This window comes from Sarcophilus harrisii, chromosome 1 (genome assembly GCF_902635505.1).
Source record: "Sarcophilus harrisii chromosome 1, mSarHar1.11, whole genome shotgun sequence".
Classification (NCBI taxonomy): Eukaryota; Metazoa; Chordata; class Mammalia; order Dasyuromorphia; family Dasyuridae; genus Sarcophilus; species Sarcophilus harrisii.
In genome coordinates this window covers 673,304,742-673,322,897 of record NC_045426.1, presented here as the reverse complement: position 1 = coordinate 673,322,897, position 18,156 = coordinate 673,304,742, and the positions used below count along the sequence as shown (strand labels likewise).

At 38.9% G+C, this 18,156-nt stretch overlaps 1 protein-coding gene across 1 annotated transcript; it reads right to left on the bottom strand.

Annotated features, from left to right (window-relative positions):
• Positions 1-617: 617 nt before the first annotated feature.
• LOC100928949 (zinc finger protein 2 homolog) lies at positions 618-14,368 on the bottom strand. The gene is made up of 7 exons (XM_031948356.1): positions 14,281-14,368; positions 12,708-12,761; positions 10,697-11,191; positions 9,691-9,779; positions 7,533-7,659; positions 7,004-7,099; positions 618-4,595 (listed from the first exon to the last, which is right to left on the bottom strand). Exons 3-7 carry the CDS (start codon positions 11,136-11,138, stop codon positions 3,037-3,039), a joined length of 2,313 nt encoding a protein of 770 aa, XP_031804216.1. The 5' UTR covers positions 11,139-11,191; positions 12,708-12,761; positions 14,281-14,368; the 3' UTR covers positions 618-3,036.
• Positions 14,369-18,156: the final 3,788 nt, after the last annotated feature.

The window sequence follows — 18,156 nt, the reverse complement described above, 5'->3', positions numbered from 1 at the left end:
GAAAAAGACTCTAAGAAGACTTACATCTTCAGGAAGAGGTATCCAAAAGTAAAATGTGGAAGCAAGTGGAACAAAGAAAGTAAAGACTCATATTGCTTCAGTTGATTCAATCTTGATAGATTTCCTTGCATTAGGTAAAAGATGATGAAAAAATTCCTTTCCAATAGACAGTTCATTCTGGAGATACTCCCCTGCTCCCTGACACCTGAACTTCAAGTCCCCACTGATTGGGGCCAAAAGGACCATGGCTAGACTTGCTCTATCTAATTAAAACCATCTTCTTAAAGACTCAAAAGAAAAAGTTTGAGTTGGCAGTTACATTTTGATTGATTACATTCCTAAGGGTTCCTTATAAAAGGGTTTCGAAGGGATTTAAATGACTAGAATCTTTTGATTATAATCAATGAATCAATAAATCTTTGGAAGAGGCCAACATAGGCACGGCCCTACACTTAGGGCTATGAGAAAAATAAGGCACCAAAAATCTGGCCTTTAGCAGTCTACCTTCTTCTCTAGGCAAGACCTATCTATCGCCATTTGGTAGAGAAAATCTCCTTTGGTCATTACTGGAAATTTTCCAAGTTGAAACTCAAAACCATTTTTCTTCTACAGCTGGCTTTTTTTTTTTTTTTTTTTTTTTGTGCTCACACCTTTGCAAAATTAGCTTTAAGGTTTAGAGAAAATTACATTAGAGACTCTCAAGAGTTGCTCTTAATCTTGTTTTCTTAGACCAAGGAGAAAAAACTGAATCACTTTCTGATTCAAATACTTGACAAGTCAAATAACTTGACAATCTTAACTAAGCTAAATACTTCATTTCTATCAATAGTTCTTCACGTGACACAATCTGTTACCTTCAACATCCACAACACCACATCCACCTTCTTCTGCATGTGCTCCAATATGCCAAAATTGTTCCTAAAACTGACACCCTAAATTGAATATAGAAACTGAGATAGCTTCCACAGCAGAAGTTAATAAGACTATAACCTTACTCACTTTGGAGACTGTACCTATCATGTAGCTTAAGATTATGAAGTAATCTAAGATGTAAAGGAAGAACATCAAGAAATAAGAACACATTAGCTATGAGGGTAAATTTGGAATCAGTTGGAAAATGATATCTAAATCACCCTAATAGCTAGTTCTGCAGTATAAGATTTAACTAAGAGTAAGGGAGACAGAGACAGTTTAAAACCTAGTGAAACAAAAGGCTTGTTAGGATTCTGAAAATCAGCTTGATCTAGGGAGCTGAGTTTCAAAGAAAAGCAATAGAACTCTGTTTTTACAGGGTGAGGCAATTTGTTGTTACCAAAGCCATCCCCAGGATATGATAAATAGATGGGAATAAAACCATGGGAAATAGTTGCCAACCATAATCCCACTGTTTCAAGTTATAAGTGAGGGAGTTACCATTTAACTACTCATCACCTCACACCTGAGTAATTAGCCAATATCTGAGTGGGACTGAGTTTGAAAGGAAAGAAAACTGGCCCCTAGAAGAGGACAGCTAAACAGGTTGTTATCGGAAAGTACTTTGTAAACTGGAAAATACTGGTATCATGATGATGTCATGATGGAGGAGGAAGAGGATATAATTACAAACTTGAAAACAGGGTTAAATATAGGAACAAAAGTAAAGGAAACACTCTTGGAAAGAGACCATAGCTAAGGGAGAAAGGCAAAGATTGTGTCCATTTCTGGTCTCATGGCAATCACATTTTCAACTAGCCTAGTGATGCCGAGAATTCCCTGCTTAATGGAGATGCAGTGAAAGGAACATTAGATTTGAAGTCACAGGGCCTGTAATTAAATCCTGACTCTGATACTTATCACCTGCATGATCTTGTTCTATCATCAATAAGATGAACTAGTTGGACTAGACATTCTCTAAGGTCCTCCCACTCTAGATGTATGATACTATAATGCTGCCAAAAATGTTGCTTTAGTTACTAATACCTGATTCAAGATTAAGCAAAAGAGGATTTTGAGGAGAGAAGACAAGGACAGGAACAAAAAAAGAAAGAGAGAGACCTGGGGAAACTTCACCCCACATGGCCCAAAATCCAGACTGCTTTCAGCTCATCTCCTCTGATCCTATTCCAAAGATGTAAAATCTTTGCTTTGGAAAGGCGGGAATCAGACATGACTGGAATGTGTGAGCCAAGGAAGATAATATCCCCCAGTAAGTCATAGTTCAATCTCCAAGGAACAGACTGGAAACTGAATCTTGGGAATGGAGTGCAAATTGACTTGCCATATTAAGATGCACTGAGGAAACAGAAATCCTAATGAGAAGAGGCAGGAAAGTTGTAATTCAAGAATGTAATGTTGTGGAAGAAGATAAGGATGAGTGGGGAATACAGTGAAGGACTTTGGATGGTCAGAAGGCAGCATAGGGCATTGCACTGGAACCCTGGGGTACAGTGAAGAGATTGACAAGAAACCAAAGAATATATCTATCCCAACTCCCACAACTGTCTTGAAAGGAAAAAGAAATGAGTTTTTTTAGCTGCAAATAACTTTCTATCTTTCTTACTCCTAAACTAGGGGTCCTGCTTCATCCCCTCCATTTTTTAGATCTAGTGCCAGGCCCCACTCTTCACTAGTCCACCTACCACTAGGAACTTCTTTCAGGGTGAAATGTACAAGAATCTGAAGATATTTCACAACTAGTTTATACTTAGCAAAAGTCACAGGGGTATTTTTTTAAATATCCAATTACTTTAGCAGGACTTTTTTTATCCCTTTACTCACAGATACTACCCACTTGTTCTAATACTAGTTGGAAACTTAATAAAGATTCCTCCTTTTGTTACTCTAGAAGGCTTGGTACTTCTACTACTATAGATCTCGTAACAACGCTCCTTCCTGCTTCAACTCGCACAAATCTGTTGCTTGAAAGCAGTGTACTATAAGGAAGAGGGAAATCTCTCTTTAAAAATCCCAAGTGGAGGATTGTGATCGTATGACTCTGTGGTATGTAATCAGTGACAAGCATGACGGAAGCTTCACCATGTATGATCCTACTCCCAGTTATTCTCCACTATGAATTCTCTGATGCCTGAGAACAGCTGAACTACTTCTGAAGGCTTTCTTACACAGATCACATTTGTGGGGTTTCTCTCCAGTATGTATTCTCTGATGTTCAATAAGGCGAGTATTCTGATTGAAGGATATTCCACAGTCATTACACTTATAAGGTTTCTTTCCAGTATGAATTTTCTGATGGTCGGTAAGGGATGAGTTCCGACCAAAGGCTTTCCCACATTCATTACACTTGAAAGGTTTCTCTCCACTATGTGTTTTCTGATGCCTTGTAAGGGATGAGTTACGGCTGAAGGCCTTCCCACAGTCCTTACATTTAAAAGGTGTCTCCCCACTATGGAATCTCAGGTGTATGATAAGGGATGAGTTCTGACTGAAGGCCTTCTCACACTGATTACATTTATATGGTTTCTCTCCGGTATGAATTCGAAGATGTTGAGTAAGGGATGAGCTGTTGCTGAAAGCTTTCTCACAATGACTACATTTATAGGGCTTCTCTCCAGTATGAACTCTCTGATGCTCATTGAGATGTGTTCTTTGAGTGAAGGCCTTCTCACATTTATTACACTTATATGGTTTCTCTCCAGTATGAATTCTTTTATGTTCAGTTAGGCGGGTGCTCTGGTTGAAAGCCTTTTCACATATGTTACACTTGAAGGTTCTTTCTCCAGTATGAATTCTCTGATGTTGAATAAGGGATGATTTGTGGCTGAAGTCTTTCTTACACACATCACATTTAAAGGGTTTCTCTCCAGTATGAATCCTCTGATGTTCAGTAAGTAGCCCCCTCTGGGTAAAGGCTTTCTTACATTCATTACACTTGTAAGGTTTCTTTCCAGTATGAATTATTTGATGTTTAAAAAGGGATGAGTCCCGAATGAAAGCTTTATTACATTCATTACACTTAAAAGGTTTCTCTCCAGTATGAACTCTCTTATGTAGATTAAAAAATGAGCGTCGCCTAAAGCTCTTCTTACATTCATAACATTTGTAGGGTTTCTCCCCAGTATGGATTCTCAGATGTCGAGTAAGAGATGAATTGTAGATGAAAGTTTTCCCGCATGCTTTACACTTATAACCTTTTTCCCCAGGAGGTATTCTACGAGACTTAAAAAGATTTGAGTAATAACTTCGGGTTTTTGGCCTTACCTTAAAATTGGGTTTCTTCTCTGGAGTTGTCATTTTACTTTTAACGAGATCTAAATACTGTTTGAGGGTCATTTTATGTTTCATATATTTATGGAGATTTGTTCCTGTAGGAACTTTCTTTTTTGTAACAAGGCCTGACCCTGGCCTGAAGTATTTCCTAAATATATTACATCTAGGTCTTCTCACTTTTGAAGTTTTCTCCTGTTCTACTGTTACTTGACCAGATTGTCTCTCTCGGTTGTCTTGTTGCTTTTCCAACCTGTCCTCCTCACATTTCAAGGCTCTTCCTAATGTAGAGGCAGAGGGACCATCTCTCAAGAACCTTTCCTGAGACGAATCTTTCAAATAAATGCCCTGTCTTGGAGCAGATTCTTTTGTAACAAACCTGTTCTCAGAACCTGAAAGAAATAAAATATGGAAATGTCCCTCATACATTATGTTGAAAAAAAAAAGTAAACTGCCATACAATAATTACTCATTATTTTGTGTAGATAAATTTCTGAAGTTCATGAGAACAATAAAACAATGAACAAAAGTTAACTAACTTTATATCTTTCCTCTCTAGATGTTCTAACTTTTCTCAGGCTCTAGGTTATTTTTGATCTTACTTCTAAGAGAGTTGTAGTATAGTACTGGAGACACTTTATCTTTATTTCTCTTTATCTAATTTCTACAGTGATTCTGTCTGTCCTCAAGATTATCTATTAGCCCCTGCAAAGTCCCAATATTAGAAAGCTATGTTGAGGAACCCAGCAATAAAGACAAGTGGTGTTCACAACACATTTAAAGGAATTCAGGCTAGAAATAAAGATAATGTACATTTACACAGCAATCTGGATTTGAAAATCCTTCATATAAATTATCACAACTGACCTCACAAGTGTTTAAAAAAAAAGTAGCACAAAAATATTATCATCCCCTAAGTTTGATTTTTGGTTCAACCACTTAATGCCTTATGTGACTTTAGACATATAACTGCACAACACAGCTTATAAGAAATAAAAGAATGAAAGGAAAGAGAAAGTAGCTAGAATGGGAAGAATCAAGCAAATATATTTTTAAATAATATATATTAATTATTATTAAATTAAATTAAATAATATATAAATATAAGGAACTGATTCATATTTGTAAACACCATTCCTTAATTAATAAAGATCAAAGAATATGAAAATCAGTTTTCAGAAGAAACCTAAGCTATCAAAAGCTATATTAAAAAAATCCTTTAAATCACTAATAATTAGAGAAATGCACAATAAAATAGCTCTGAAGCTCCACCTCACACCCATGAATTGTCAAGGTGACAAAAAAGCAACTGCTGGAGGGACTGTGGGAAAACAAGTTGATATACTACTGATACTGTCTAGAAAACAATTTGAACAAAAAAGTATTAACTATGTACTCAATGACACTATTGCTAGATCTATACCTCAGAGATCAAAGAAAGAATAAATGGATCCCTATGTACAAAAATATTTATAGCAGCTCTTTACATGATGGCAAAAAATTGGAAACTAAGATGATGCCAAGTGGCTGGACAAGTGATGGTAAATGAATATGATACACCATAAGTTGAATGAAAATGAAGGACATAGTTTCAGAGAAATCTGGGAAGGCTATTATGAACTGCTGATAAGAGAAGCAAGCTGAACCTGGAGAACGATTTATACAATAACAACAATATTGAAAAAAGAAACAACTTTAAAAGACTTAAGATCTCTGATCAATACAATGTCCAACCAGAGGACTAATGATGGAACATGCTACGTACCTCCAGACAGAAAGGTGGTAAGATTCAGAACATAAAATGAAACAGATTTTTTTTTTTTTTAACATGAACAATGTGGGGATTTGTTTTGTTTGATTATTATTTGTTATCAGGGCTTTTTCTTTTTTTTCAGTGAGGGGAGGTGAAGTAGGAGAGCGAAAAGACAGATTTTAGTTCAATGAAAAAAATAAAATTTAAACTTATTAAATATTAAAAATTCAAATAAAAAAGAACATAGGCAGATCAAAATATAGGGTACCTGGGAAGTCTTAGGGCAGTTTTAAGCTTTGACAACTTCAGAAGTATAAATACTACAACAAACTTTTTTAAAAAAAGGAAAGATTAAATTAAATTTTAAAATATTAATGTTTCTTATGAAAAATTCCATATAACCACTGTCATGAGAAATATCATTCTAGTTAATTTGCAAATAATTTTCTTCAGTTACTGGTGATCAGACCGAAAGATGTTGTTTACAATACTAATCTTAAAATCATCCAAAAAATGACATCTTGGTTCATACGTACATGATAGTTTTGATGTGATCCCCACGAAAAAGTTTAATAAAGACAGACTAGAAGATCAAAGTAGTCAAGTAAACAGACTCCCTCCTCTCAAATGATCTAATGGACTGAGAAGTGTCATCCTGAAACTGTCATAAATGCTGTGCATAATGACAGTGTGCCTTATCTTGCTAAAATTAAAATTCAAAATTCACAAAACTGAGTCTAAAAGAAATTTAATCAAACTTTCAATTTTAAAAAAAAATTTGTAACATGCTAGAAGTAGCAATTTCCCTGGGCTCAGTATGCTTAAGGAAGCAGAATGTAACAGAAGCCAAAGTACCTGTGGAAGGGCAAACTTCAAGGAAGAGAAATGGTACTACTTCCTCTAAACCTAAGAATAACTTAAAAGAGATGTAAGAAAATAATATACTAAGGTAAAGATAAGGACACAGGTAAAAGATCCGACCAACACTTTCCCAGTTGAGAAAAAGTTTCTTCTCTGCAATGATTCAGTGGCCTAGTTTTCACTCACCTGCACCAGAACCTCTAGAGACAATTCTGCTCCGCATCCATGGCGCTTCCCCTCTCTCCAACTGGGATATCAGCTCTGGCTTAGAAGTAAGAAGCCCTGCTCATGGAGAAAGAAATGAGAAGAACACAAAACTCCAAGTCAAAATGCAATCTCTGCCCCTTCTTCATTAAAGAATTGAAAACATGCAAGGAATAGGAAGGGCAGAAGAGAATATAAAGGAGCCCCAGAGGACATTTAGCATTAGGGCACAATAAAGGCGGTTGAGGAGGAAGGTAACAGAGTACATAGTTCATCTGAAAGCAAATTAACTTGTTTGTACTTCCTAGACCCTTATGTGTCACAACTTGGGAATACAGAAGATAAGAGTGACAGACCTTCACCCAGGAACAGGAGTAGGAAGTATATTTGTTGTCTAGGTGCCCAAGAAATGAGGAAAGTCATTGAGTTAGCCATCAGCTAATTGTTTCAGTCTGACAGCCTTTAATACAGGAGGAAGCAATGGGCAGTCACACAGGAAAACTGTTCTTACCCACAGAGACCATGTTATTGTAGTTCTCTATCATCACATCCCTGTACAGCTCCATTTGGGCTGGCTGCAAATGCCACCATTCTTTTCGACTGAACATTATCGCCACATCCTTAAATGTCACAGAGTCCTAAAAATACCAAAAACATTCCCACTTATTCAAAAACTAACATCTCCAGTGATGTATAGGAACTGGGACACTAATGCATTGTTAATAGAATTATACACTGCTCTAGCCATTCTGGAGAGCAATTTGGAATTAAGCCCAAAGACCTATAAAACTGTACATGTCCTTAGTTTCAGCAAAAGAAATACTAGATCTGTATCCCAAGGAGATCATAAAAGAGAGGAAAGCACCTACATGTGCAAAAATGTTTATGTAAAATGTTAAGAAACTGAAAATTAAGTGGATGCCTATCAATTGGAGAATGGTTGAATAAGTTATGGTATATGGCTAATTTCAGAAAAATCTGGATTTACATGCACTGATACTGAGTGAAGTGGGCAGAACCAGAAGAACAATGTATACAGTAACAGCAAGATTATGTAATAATCAACTACAATACAATACTTAGCTCTTTTTAGCAATACACTAATCTAAGACAATTCCAAAAGTGTTGGGATAGAAAATACCATCCCCATCCAGAGAGAGAATTATGGAGACTGAATGTAGATCAAAGCATACTAATTTCACCTTTTTTTTTTTGCTTACTTTTTCTTCCTTGTGGTTTTTTCCTTCTGATTTTTATTTCATAACATGATTAATATTGGAATTATGTTTAAAATGATTGTACATGTATAACCTAAATCAAATTGCTTGCTGTTTTGGGAAGGACAGAGCTTAAGAAGGGAGAGAGAAAAATTTGAAACTCGAAATCTTACAAAAATGAATGTGTAAAGCCATCTTTACATGTAATTAGAAAAAATAAAAATATACTGAAATTTTAAAAAATTAAAAAAAAAAAAAAAAAAAAAAAGAACTAGCCTCTCCATAAGGACCAATTCTACGAAAGGTAATGCTACTAATAAGTGATTCTCACAGTTTAAAGAGTTCTGAGTATTACAAGTCAAATAATAAACAATTCTCTACTATATATCCTGCCTGGAGAAGGTATGACCTCCAAGAAAACATCCAAAATCCTATAGGACTGAGATGGGGTGGGCCTGCAGAGGTAAAGACATGGGGTCACCCTTACTCTGAAAGTAGCAAAGAAAGACTAGGAGGAACCTGTGCTCAACTGCTCTACTCATTCTACCCAAAAAATCTTATTTGTTTCAGCCAGAGTAAATATATAAGAGTTCCCACCATAATCTGTGCTCGATTTTTTCCCCCATCTATAATCTACTTCACCTTCATTCTAACTAATTGGCCCATACTCTTTCTTCCAATCAAGCTTAAAGTCTATTTCCTATACTTGGCATTCCTGATTATTCTAGCTCACATTTATTTGCTGGTTCTCAACTCATAAAGCATTTATGGCCTATGCCAGTTAATTTTCACATTTAAAAAATAATGTAAGTTCTTAACCATGAAAAATGACTATCTGGTTTCTCCAATGAGAATTCAAGCTTCTTGATGGAATAACTATTTTTCTATTTTGATTTTGTATCCTTCACAGCACTTAGCACAGTTCTACGTATATGAGGCCTGAATTACTTGAATTCAATTTAACAAACACTTAATACTTGGTATGTGAAACGCATCATTCTAACCAAAGACAAAAGTAAAGCAGTCCCCACCCTCCTGGGGCTTTCATTATACTAAATGAAGGAGTGAACATTAAGTAAAGAGGGAAAGGGCACTAAGGGAGGATACCAGGCAATTGTGGAACACACTGCACATAATAAACAGCATTTACTTAGTGGTATCAAACAAATGGCTCCTAACATTCCTTAGTATACCCAAACCAGATCTAAATATAATTGGGAAATATTTAACAAAATAAATAAAAGTACAATGGAGTTTAAATAATGTTAATATGTGGGCAACAGAAATCCTCATGTATGATTTAGTAGCCCTAATTCTATTTGAGCATGACATGACTGATCTACTAGTATGGCCCAATGCATTAATTCTAGGATGGGGAAAGAAAATAAATGTATACCTGAAAAATGCAAGTTTTACATGATACTTCAGAAAAAAACAAAGGTTCCCACTCACCTGGGATTCATCTGGCAGAGGCATAGAAGCTGCTCCCTTTTCTGCAGAGCTCTGATCCTGGGAAACAGCAGAATCCTGAGAAGATAGAACTGTGGAAAGAATGTGAACCTATGAAGAAACCCAATCTTATATTTTCAAGGTTCATGAGGCTAGAAATTCCCCTAAACACTTCCTATAGAAAACAACAATAAATCATTTAGGAACAATCCCCACTCACCCTTAGAATTGAGGAAAGGAGTGAAAGGGAGGAAAAAAATAGAAGCCCAATTCTGACTCAAGAATTATAGTATGGTGCAAAGGAACAGAGTTCTGCTCTAGGAATCAGAATATGCACAGTTCTGTGTCTAAATCATTCAGTAATATGTAAGTTGTAACTCAGGTTCTCTGTAATACAATTATCTTTTTTTTTAAATAAAGAAAATATTTTCTAAATATTTCTTATTTTACATAATATGATGAAGCAATGTCCTGATCCAGGTAGAAAAAAGAACTTCACAGATAATTAAATGCACCTTTTCCATCAGAAAAGCAGTATGGCTTGCTAAAAGAGCAAATAGTAAGGGGACAGATATATAGTGCAATGGATAGAGCATCATCCCTGAAGTCAGGAGGATCTGAGTTCAAATTGGGCCTCAGACAGTTAATACTTACTAGTTATTCGATCTTGGGCAAGTCACTTAACTTCAACTGCCTCATTAAAAAAAAAAAGAGAGAAAGAGAGTAAATGGTAAGAGGAATGGGGCTCTTGGTTTTGGTTTAACCAATCTGAAGAAACCATATAACCATTTATATGTTCTTTAATCCCTTCACTGGAAAATGAATGTATGTATGATCACGTATGATCATGATATAACTTTAAAAAGTTGCGTTACTGAGACCAAGTCTAAGAGTTTATGGACAACACTCTCCCCAAATGATCCTTTGCTCTATTCTCACTTCAAGGTCTAACTTCCTCTTATGTCTTGAGAAGAATGTCTTCTCTCTCCATTCCTATTGAAATTCTTACCGTTATCCTCAAACATCTGGCTCAAATCTTCCAAGAGGATCTCCACTTCCTCACTGTTTTCTGAAGGCTGTGACTTCACCCAAGTCATGATCTCTCTGGGCAGGACAATCACATATTGATCCAGCACCAACATATCTAGACCATCCTCTTTGCCATGAGTCTCGGGATCCATCCACTGCATGCAAAGCTCCCGGATTTGGCTCAGTTCCTCCTCCTGAGGTGAAGCTACTTCAGGGCGCTGAAACCATCTCAAGTTCTGATGAGAGACTGCAGGGTTTAATGTGTCTTTTCGTCTTCTTGTTTCCTGATCCCTAGTATCCTCCATACTTGGGATCTTATCTCGTTCACACAGAGGCGTAATTTGAGGACTTGAGGATGTGGCCATTTCTTCATTCAAGGTTGCTGTGTCTCCAGCATCTTTCCTCCCCACTGTGCTATTCATATCTGTATCTTCTTCAGATACAGGCTGACCAGCACACGTTCTACTAAGGTACACTGTGGGCAGAAACACACAGAAACAGCAGTCAGTCAACAAGTATTCATTATGCCTCCACTATAAGGCAGAAACCATATTAAGGGCTGGGGATATGAGGAAACAAAACAAAACAAAAACAAAACAGTGCTTGCTCATGAAGCTCACAGTTTAATGGGATAAGGAGCTGTAAACCACAAACAAGCTATATACAGGAAAAATTGTAAATAATCAACAGAGGGAAGGCACTAGCACTAAGAAAGAGACGAGATAAATGGCCAAAGGATATGAACACGTAATTTTCAGTTGAAAAACTTAAAGCCATTTCTAGTCATATAAAAAAAAAATGCTCTAAATCACTACTGATTAGAGAAATGCAAATTAAGAAAACACTTCACACCTCTCAGACTGGCTAAGAAGACAGGAATCGATAATGATAAATACTGGAGGGAATGTAGGGGGAAATGGAATACTAATGTACTGTTGGAATTGAAAAATGATTCAACCATTCTGGAGAGCAATTTGGAACTATGCCCAAAGTCTCACTACTGGATCTATAACCCAAAAAGATCATGAAAGAAGGAAAAGGATCCACATGTGCAAAAATGCTTTTAGCAGCCCTTTTTGTAGTGGCAAGGAACTGGAAATTGAACGGATACCTATCAACTGGGGAATGATTGAGTAAGTTATGGTATATGAATGCAATGGAATATTATTGTTCTATAAGAAACGATAAGCAGGCTGACTGCAAAAAAGCCTGGAAAGATCTACATGAACTGATGCTGGGTGAAGTGAGCAGAACTAGAAGAACATTGTACACAGTGACAAAATTATGTGATTCTCAACTGTCATGGACTTGGCTCTTCTCAACAATGCAATGATTCAAAGCAATTCCAATAGACTTGGGATGGAAAATGCCATCTGCATTCAGAGAGAGAACTATGGAGACTGAATGTAGATAGAAGCATGGTAATTTTTACTTTTGGTTCACTTTTTTCTTTCTCAGTTTTTTCCCTTTTGGTCAGATTTTTCTTATACAATATGACAAATAGGGAAATATGTTTAAAAGAACTGCACATATTTAACCTATATCAGATTGCTTGCTGTCTTGGCGAGGGGAGTAAAGGAGGGAGAAAAATTTGGAACACAAAGTCTTACAAAAACGAATATCAAAAATTATCTTTCCATGTATTTGGAAAAATAAATGCTATTGAAATTTTTTTTAAAAGAAAGGGATCAGAAAAAGACTTCCTGTAGAAAGTGGGACCTTAACATTTGAAGGAAGCCAGAAAAGGTAGATGCAGTGATGAGGAGAGAAAGTTACAGACATGAGGAACAACCAATGAAAATACACACAGTTGGGATAAGGAGACTCTAGTGTAAGGAACAATAAAGAAACCAATATCATTGAATCACAACCAGAGGGACATACTTATACAAACTATGGTGTATGTATATGAAAGATACTATATCAAGGAAATGTAGTAAGACACAAAGAGTACTAGATTTGAAGTTAGAAGATCCAGATGCATGTCCTACCTCTGTTCTCTTTTCCATTGGCTATGTGGCCATGGTGTCTGTAAAAGCTACAAGCTTAAAAAAAAAAAATTGAAAGGTTAATCATCTTAGGTATGTCATAAAACATCTCAGGGTCTGTTTCATCACTAATAAATTATAAAAGTAGATTAGATTATCTCTTCAGTTTCTAAATACTATGATCCTGTGATCTTATCACTTTGGGGAAATGACTTTGGGCCTGTTTCTGCTGCTAGTAGAGTTCAAGATACAAAGTCCAGAAGTTTAGCTGAATGCTAAGTGCAGGAAGGGACATATTAAAGCATTTCTAGATCTGGAGGGGCTATGATTTGTATCATGGGGAGAGTATTCTTTGCAAACCTTAAAGCACTTTACAATTTTTGCTATGATGATCACAATTAAGAAGTCCCTTTCTGGAACAATATTTCAAGTTTTTCCATCTTAGCAACAGCCTTTAAAGCTCACAATCACAACTTGGTATAACCTCCAGGATACCACTTATCTCCCACTATAATGAGGGATCAGTTGAGGAAATTTGTGATTTTTAAAAAAGAAATCCTTTGCTTCAGCTTTCATTCCACATCTTTTTAAGTCCTACAAGGAAAACTGGCCCCAAATCAGAGCATCTCACAACAGTGACAAACAAATCAACGGGGAAAAGAAAAACCAAGCAGATCCTCCAGTCTAAATCCCCCAAAGCATTCATGCCCTCGTTTCTGACCCAAAACATCGGTCTTCCCCGCCCCCCCTTTTCCTTTTAGCGCCCCATTTCTTGCTCAGGCAGCTATCGGGAGTCCTGCAAAGAGCACAGGGCTTGGAGTCGGAGGGTGCTGCCAATTATCAGCGAGGACTCGACCCTTAGCTTCCTCGCCAGTAAAATGAGGGGGCGGGACTCAGAATTCTGACCTAAGTCTGATCCATAAGCAGGCTCCGACTGCTCTCTCCTAGTGACGAGGCCTTTCCCCCATGCTTTTCATAGATTCAAAGATTCATCTAATACAACTCAACCTGAACCTTTCCACTTCCACAGCCTTACTCCTTCAGTGCGCATATTCGCAACCCAGCAGCCCCCAATGAAGCTCTGAGTCTGCCTCCCTCAGTGTTTCTGCAGCTCGCCAGTGACCCCGCCCTGATCCCCCTTCCTCAGAGACTTGTACCTCGCCAAAGGCTCCTCACACCAACCCCGTTGCCCCCGTGCCTCCCAAACATGGGCGCTCCCTCCCTCATCTCCCAACAGCCCTCAAAGCCGCCTCCTTCCCCCCCCCCCAAGCCAAGACCCGGCCCCGTGACTTTCCCCCAAAGCCCCCATCCCCCACGCTTCCCTCCCCAGCGTCCTGCCCCCCACCGTCTCTTCCCGGACACCCCACCTCCTGATGACCCCTCCCCAAGAGCCCCACCCCACGCATCTCCCCTAGGGCCACACCCCTTGATGTTTTACAGACCCCTCATTCCGTGGCCTCACAGATTAAGAAGCCTCAAAGGTCGTCATCCCACCTCCCCCACTCCTTAATGACTTTCCCCCAGCACCAATCCCCTTCCTGGTTCTCCCCCAGATACCTCACCCCTTGATGCCTACCCCCAGCAACCCCAACTCTTGTTGTCCCAAGAGGCCCCGCCCCTTGATGCCCCCAGTGACTCCCCACCCCCAGATTTCTTAATGCCTCTCCCGCGCCCCCACAATGGCTCTCACAGAAGCCCCGCCCCCTCACGCCTCTCCCCCAGGAACCCCGCCTCTCACGCCTCTCCTCCAGCGGCCCCGCCCCTTTACAGACCCCTCATTCCGCGGCATCACAGATTAAGAAGGTTCATAGGCCGTAAACCCCGTTCCCCAAATGCTGGGGATCCCTTTCCTAGGTCCCCAACTACCTGGTGAAAGGGACCTGCCCGGCTTGGTAACACGCGGAGCTACATCTCAGGACCCGGGACCGAGTCCCTAAATCTGCGCTATTCTAATGGCGACTAAAATCCGCGCGCATCCTTGGCCTGGAGACTGCGCCTGCGCCTGCGCAGAGTGGCCCCCTTTTTTTTTTTTTTTTTTTTAAAGAAACTACAAATCCCAAAAACCCTGACATACGGCCTTCCTTTTCCAGGAGCAGGAGGACTTGATTGGCTGCCATGAAATGACTAGCCACGCCCCCTATATAAACGCGAGTCCCGCAGTCGCCTAGACGATTAAGTGTACCAAATAGGACATCATGTTCATTCCTATCCATTATTTTATGTGATGCCAAAAATTAGAAATAGCTATTTCATTGTTTTATATCTGAATTCATCTTTTCGGTAATAAAGTCGAGTTGGCCCCTCCTAATTTAAAAAAAGGCGAAGTCCGGATGAGGAGACCAATCAAGGCCTCGGAAATGGGGGCGAGGCGTTTAGAAGCGGTCCAGGGAACCAAAAGAACCAATCAGTGACTTTAGAGCCAAAGATGGAGGAGGAGCAATGGAGTCAATCAGAGCCTCGCGGGAGGGGGAGAGAGAAGCGGGAGGAGGAACCAATCAGCCACTCCCTGGCAGGAGGCGCGAGATGAGCCTGGGCCGAACACTGGAATTATCCATTAATGATTCCACGTGTCTACTGCGGAGTTTATTATCGTCCCCACTCCGCCAAATCCATCTCTTCAGTGCCCATGGACGACCTCCGGAAGCTACTGAAACTCGTAGCACTGTCATCCGCGACTGCTCGCTTTCGCTCGCTCCCCCCGCCCCGCCCATCACTTGTCACTTGCAGATCCTCATATTTCCTCAGCATCTTTCCCATAAACCTCCTCTTCCCTCCAGTCACATTGGGACCACCCAGGCGTAGGCCTTCCTAGCTTCCCAGCCTGACTGTTGAATAGCCTTGTGTTGATCCCCCTGCCTTGTGGTTCTTCCAACTTTCCTCCGAACTGCTGCTAAAGTGAAAGGGAGGGGAGGGAGGGAGGAAAGGAGGAAGGAGAGAAGGAAGAAAGAGGAAGGAAAGAAGGAAGGAAGGAAGGAAAGAAGAAAAAAAAAGGAAGGAGGGAGGGAGAGAAGGAAGTCTTAAAAACAGGACTAAAAGGAAGGAGAATTTATCAAATTCACTGAAGGAAAAAAGATGAATAAAAAATTAGTCAACAGCAGCAGTTGAAAGAGTAACTAATAAACAAAACAAAGGTGGATGAGACTCCAGGAAAAGATTATGTCTCTCTTAGCAAGCCAGTGTCTAGATGGGCCATAGGGAGGGAGCACTGACAGGTTTATCTTGACTCCACAGTTATTGGATTCAGTCAGGAGGCCAAGCTATAGAAGTCAACCCCCAAGGGGTTTTTTTTATACTATAAAAGATCTTCCCTCCCCCCTCCCCCCACTTTCTACTAGTAAATTGTGAGTTCTTTAGGAATTTTGCTCACTTTATACTAGTGAGTTCCTTAAGAAGTTTGCCTGCCTCATGGCATTATAATACTCTTCCCCCTTGTTAATGGAGAGTTTGGCTAGGGAACTTTGCCTGCCATTTTTACCTTTGTCAATCTCAAATTCATTAGGAATTTTTCCTGCCTTATAGCTTCAGGTTATTATTCCCAATTTTCCCCTTGTCAATGGCAAATTCATTAGGAACTTTATCAGTCCTATGCCATCTTTCCCCTTGTAAATGACAGGTTTATTAGGAACGTTCCCCCCCCCCCCCCCCCCCCGACATCATAATAAAACTACTCCCCTTGACTGGAAGATGCATTTGAGTTCAGGAATGTGTTACAGATGACTTCGTGAATTCTTGAAACTTCATCAGTAACAAAAGAAAAAAGGAGATCATCCATGAGAGGAGAGCCAGTGGGAACAGTTCCACTTTTTTTTTTTTTGTGGGGGGAAGACTGAAGTAACAGAAGAAACATAATACTGTATGTGCAGCAGAAGGGGGGGGGGATCATAATTTTTAAAAAATTAGAAATTGGTGGAGAAAAATATAACTATAATTCATTACTTTAAATATGATTATTTTATTTTTAAAACTGAATATCCAATTTTTTTAAAAAAGCATTTAATCATTGCCTCTTCCCTCACTCCTGCTCTTAAATTAGGCATTGTTATGCCTCAGTTTTCCTGAATTGTTCTGCCTCAGTCTCCCTTGTGGCAAACCTCCTTCCTGGCTATTAGGACTGAGATAATTAGGGCTAGAAGCCAGGACCACTAGCATTCCAAAAAGTCATAAAATGTAGATGAAATATCTCAAGATATTTAGGCAGATCTCCTATCTCAGTCATCCTGGCTTCTAGCCTCCCAACTTATCAGAATTTATGATCCTTCTTTACCCCCAGCCTGTCAGAACAAAATTTATGGTCCGTTTCTGGAAGTTCCTGCTCACCAATGCTCTACTCCCACCTCTGCCTTTGTTTCCCTGATAGATGGAGCTCCATAAATCCCTGACTTGCTGCTGGATGCTTTGAGACAAGAGTCCAATCCAGCTAACTGGAATCAACATGGATCCTGTTTTGCCCCCCAGTCAAACTCTCCATTAATAAAATATTAAAAACTCTCTAATCTCTATCTTGCCTCAGTTTCTCTGGCATTACAGCATAAGCCATTGTTCAGATTTGCTTTGTTAGTTTTGTAGAACCTGTCTACAAATATACAATATGTGCATTGGAATTGTGCATTTGAAATAGGGTCCATCTGAAGCTATGAAGAATAAATGTATTTCAGTAATGGATAATGAAATCCCCACATATGATTTTGAAAGTACACTTGAAATAAAATCCATTAAAACTGAAAAAAAAATGTGAATGAATTTTAGAAATCTAACAAAATGAAAAAGAGCAACAGATTGGGCAAAAAAACCAAAACCCTATAATCTATAACTAAAAAGCTTCTGCTCAAACAACACTAAGGGAGAAGAAGGGAAATGATGGAATAGAGAAAAAATCTGCATCAAATTTCTCTTCATTTTTGTTCTGGACTTTTTCATCTGTCCTAGGGAGGAACCCTCCTTCATATGCTCCTTACCTAAATTAAAAAATGATTTCCTAGAGACCAGGAACTATCTTGATTTATTCTCCAATATTTGCCATAGTAGCCACTTAATAAATGCTTGTTTTTATTTCATTAGCTTGTGATTTTGAGTGTTTTTAGTATGATTACATTATTTTCCTAACATTGAACCAATTAGTCCAAAATAGAAACAGAAATTATTTTTGTAGGTATAGACTTAGGTTCTTTTTTAGGGCCTAGACCTCTGATCTCATTGGTATAGGGAGGTCACAAGTAAGGCAACTTCCTCTTCCAGTACAACTTGGAGGCCTAGAAAGTTGCCTGGAGATTAAATGACTTGTTCACAGTTACATAGCCAGTATTCCAATTGGGAATGAAGCTCTAGTCCCCTGGGCTTTGAGGCCAGCTACCTATCCCCCCATCACATCATAGGTAGGATATATGGGATGTTCAAGGAAGATTAGTACCTTTGGTGTGAGGGCTTGCAGAGACCTTTTCAGGGCTGCTCGTTG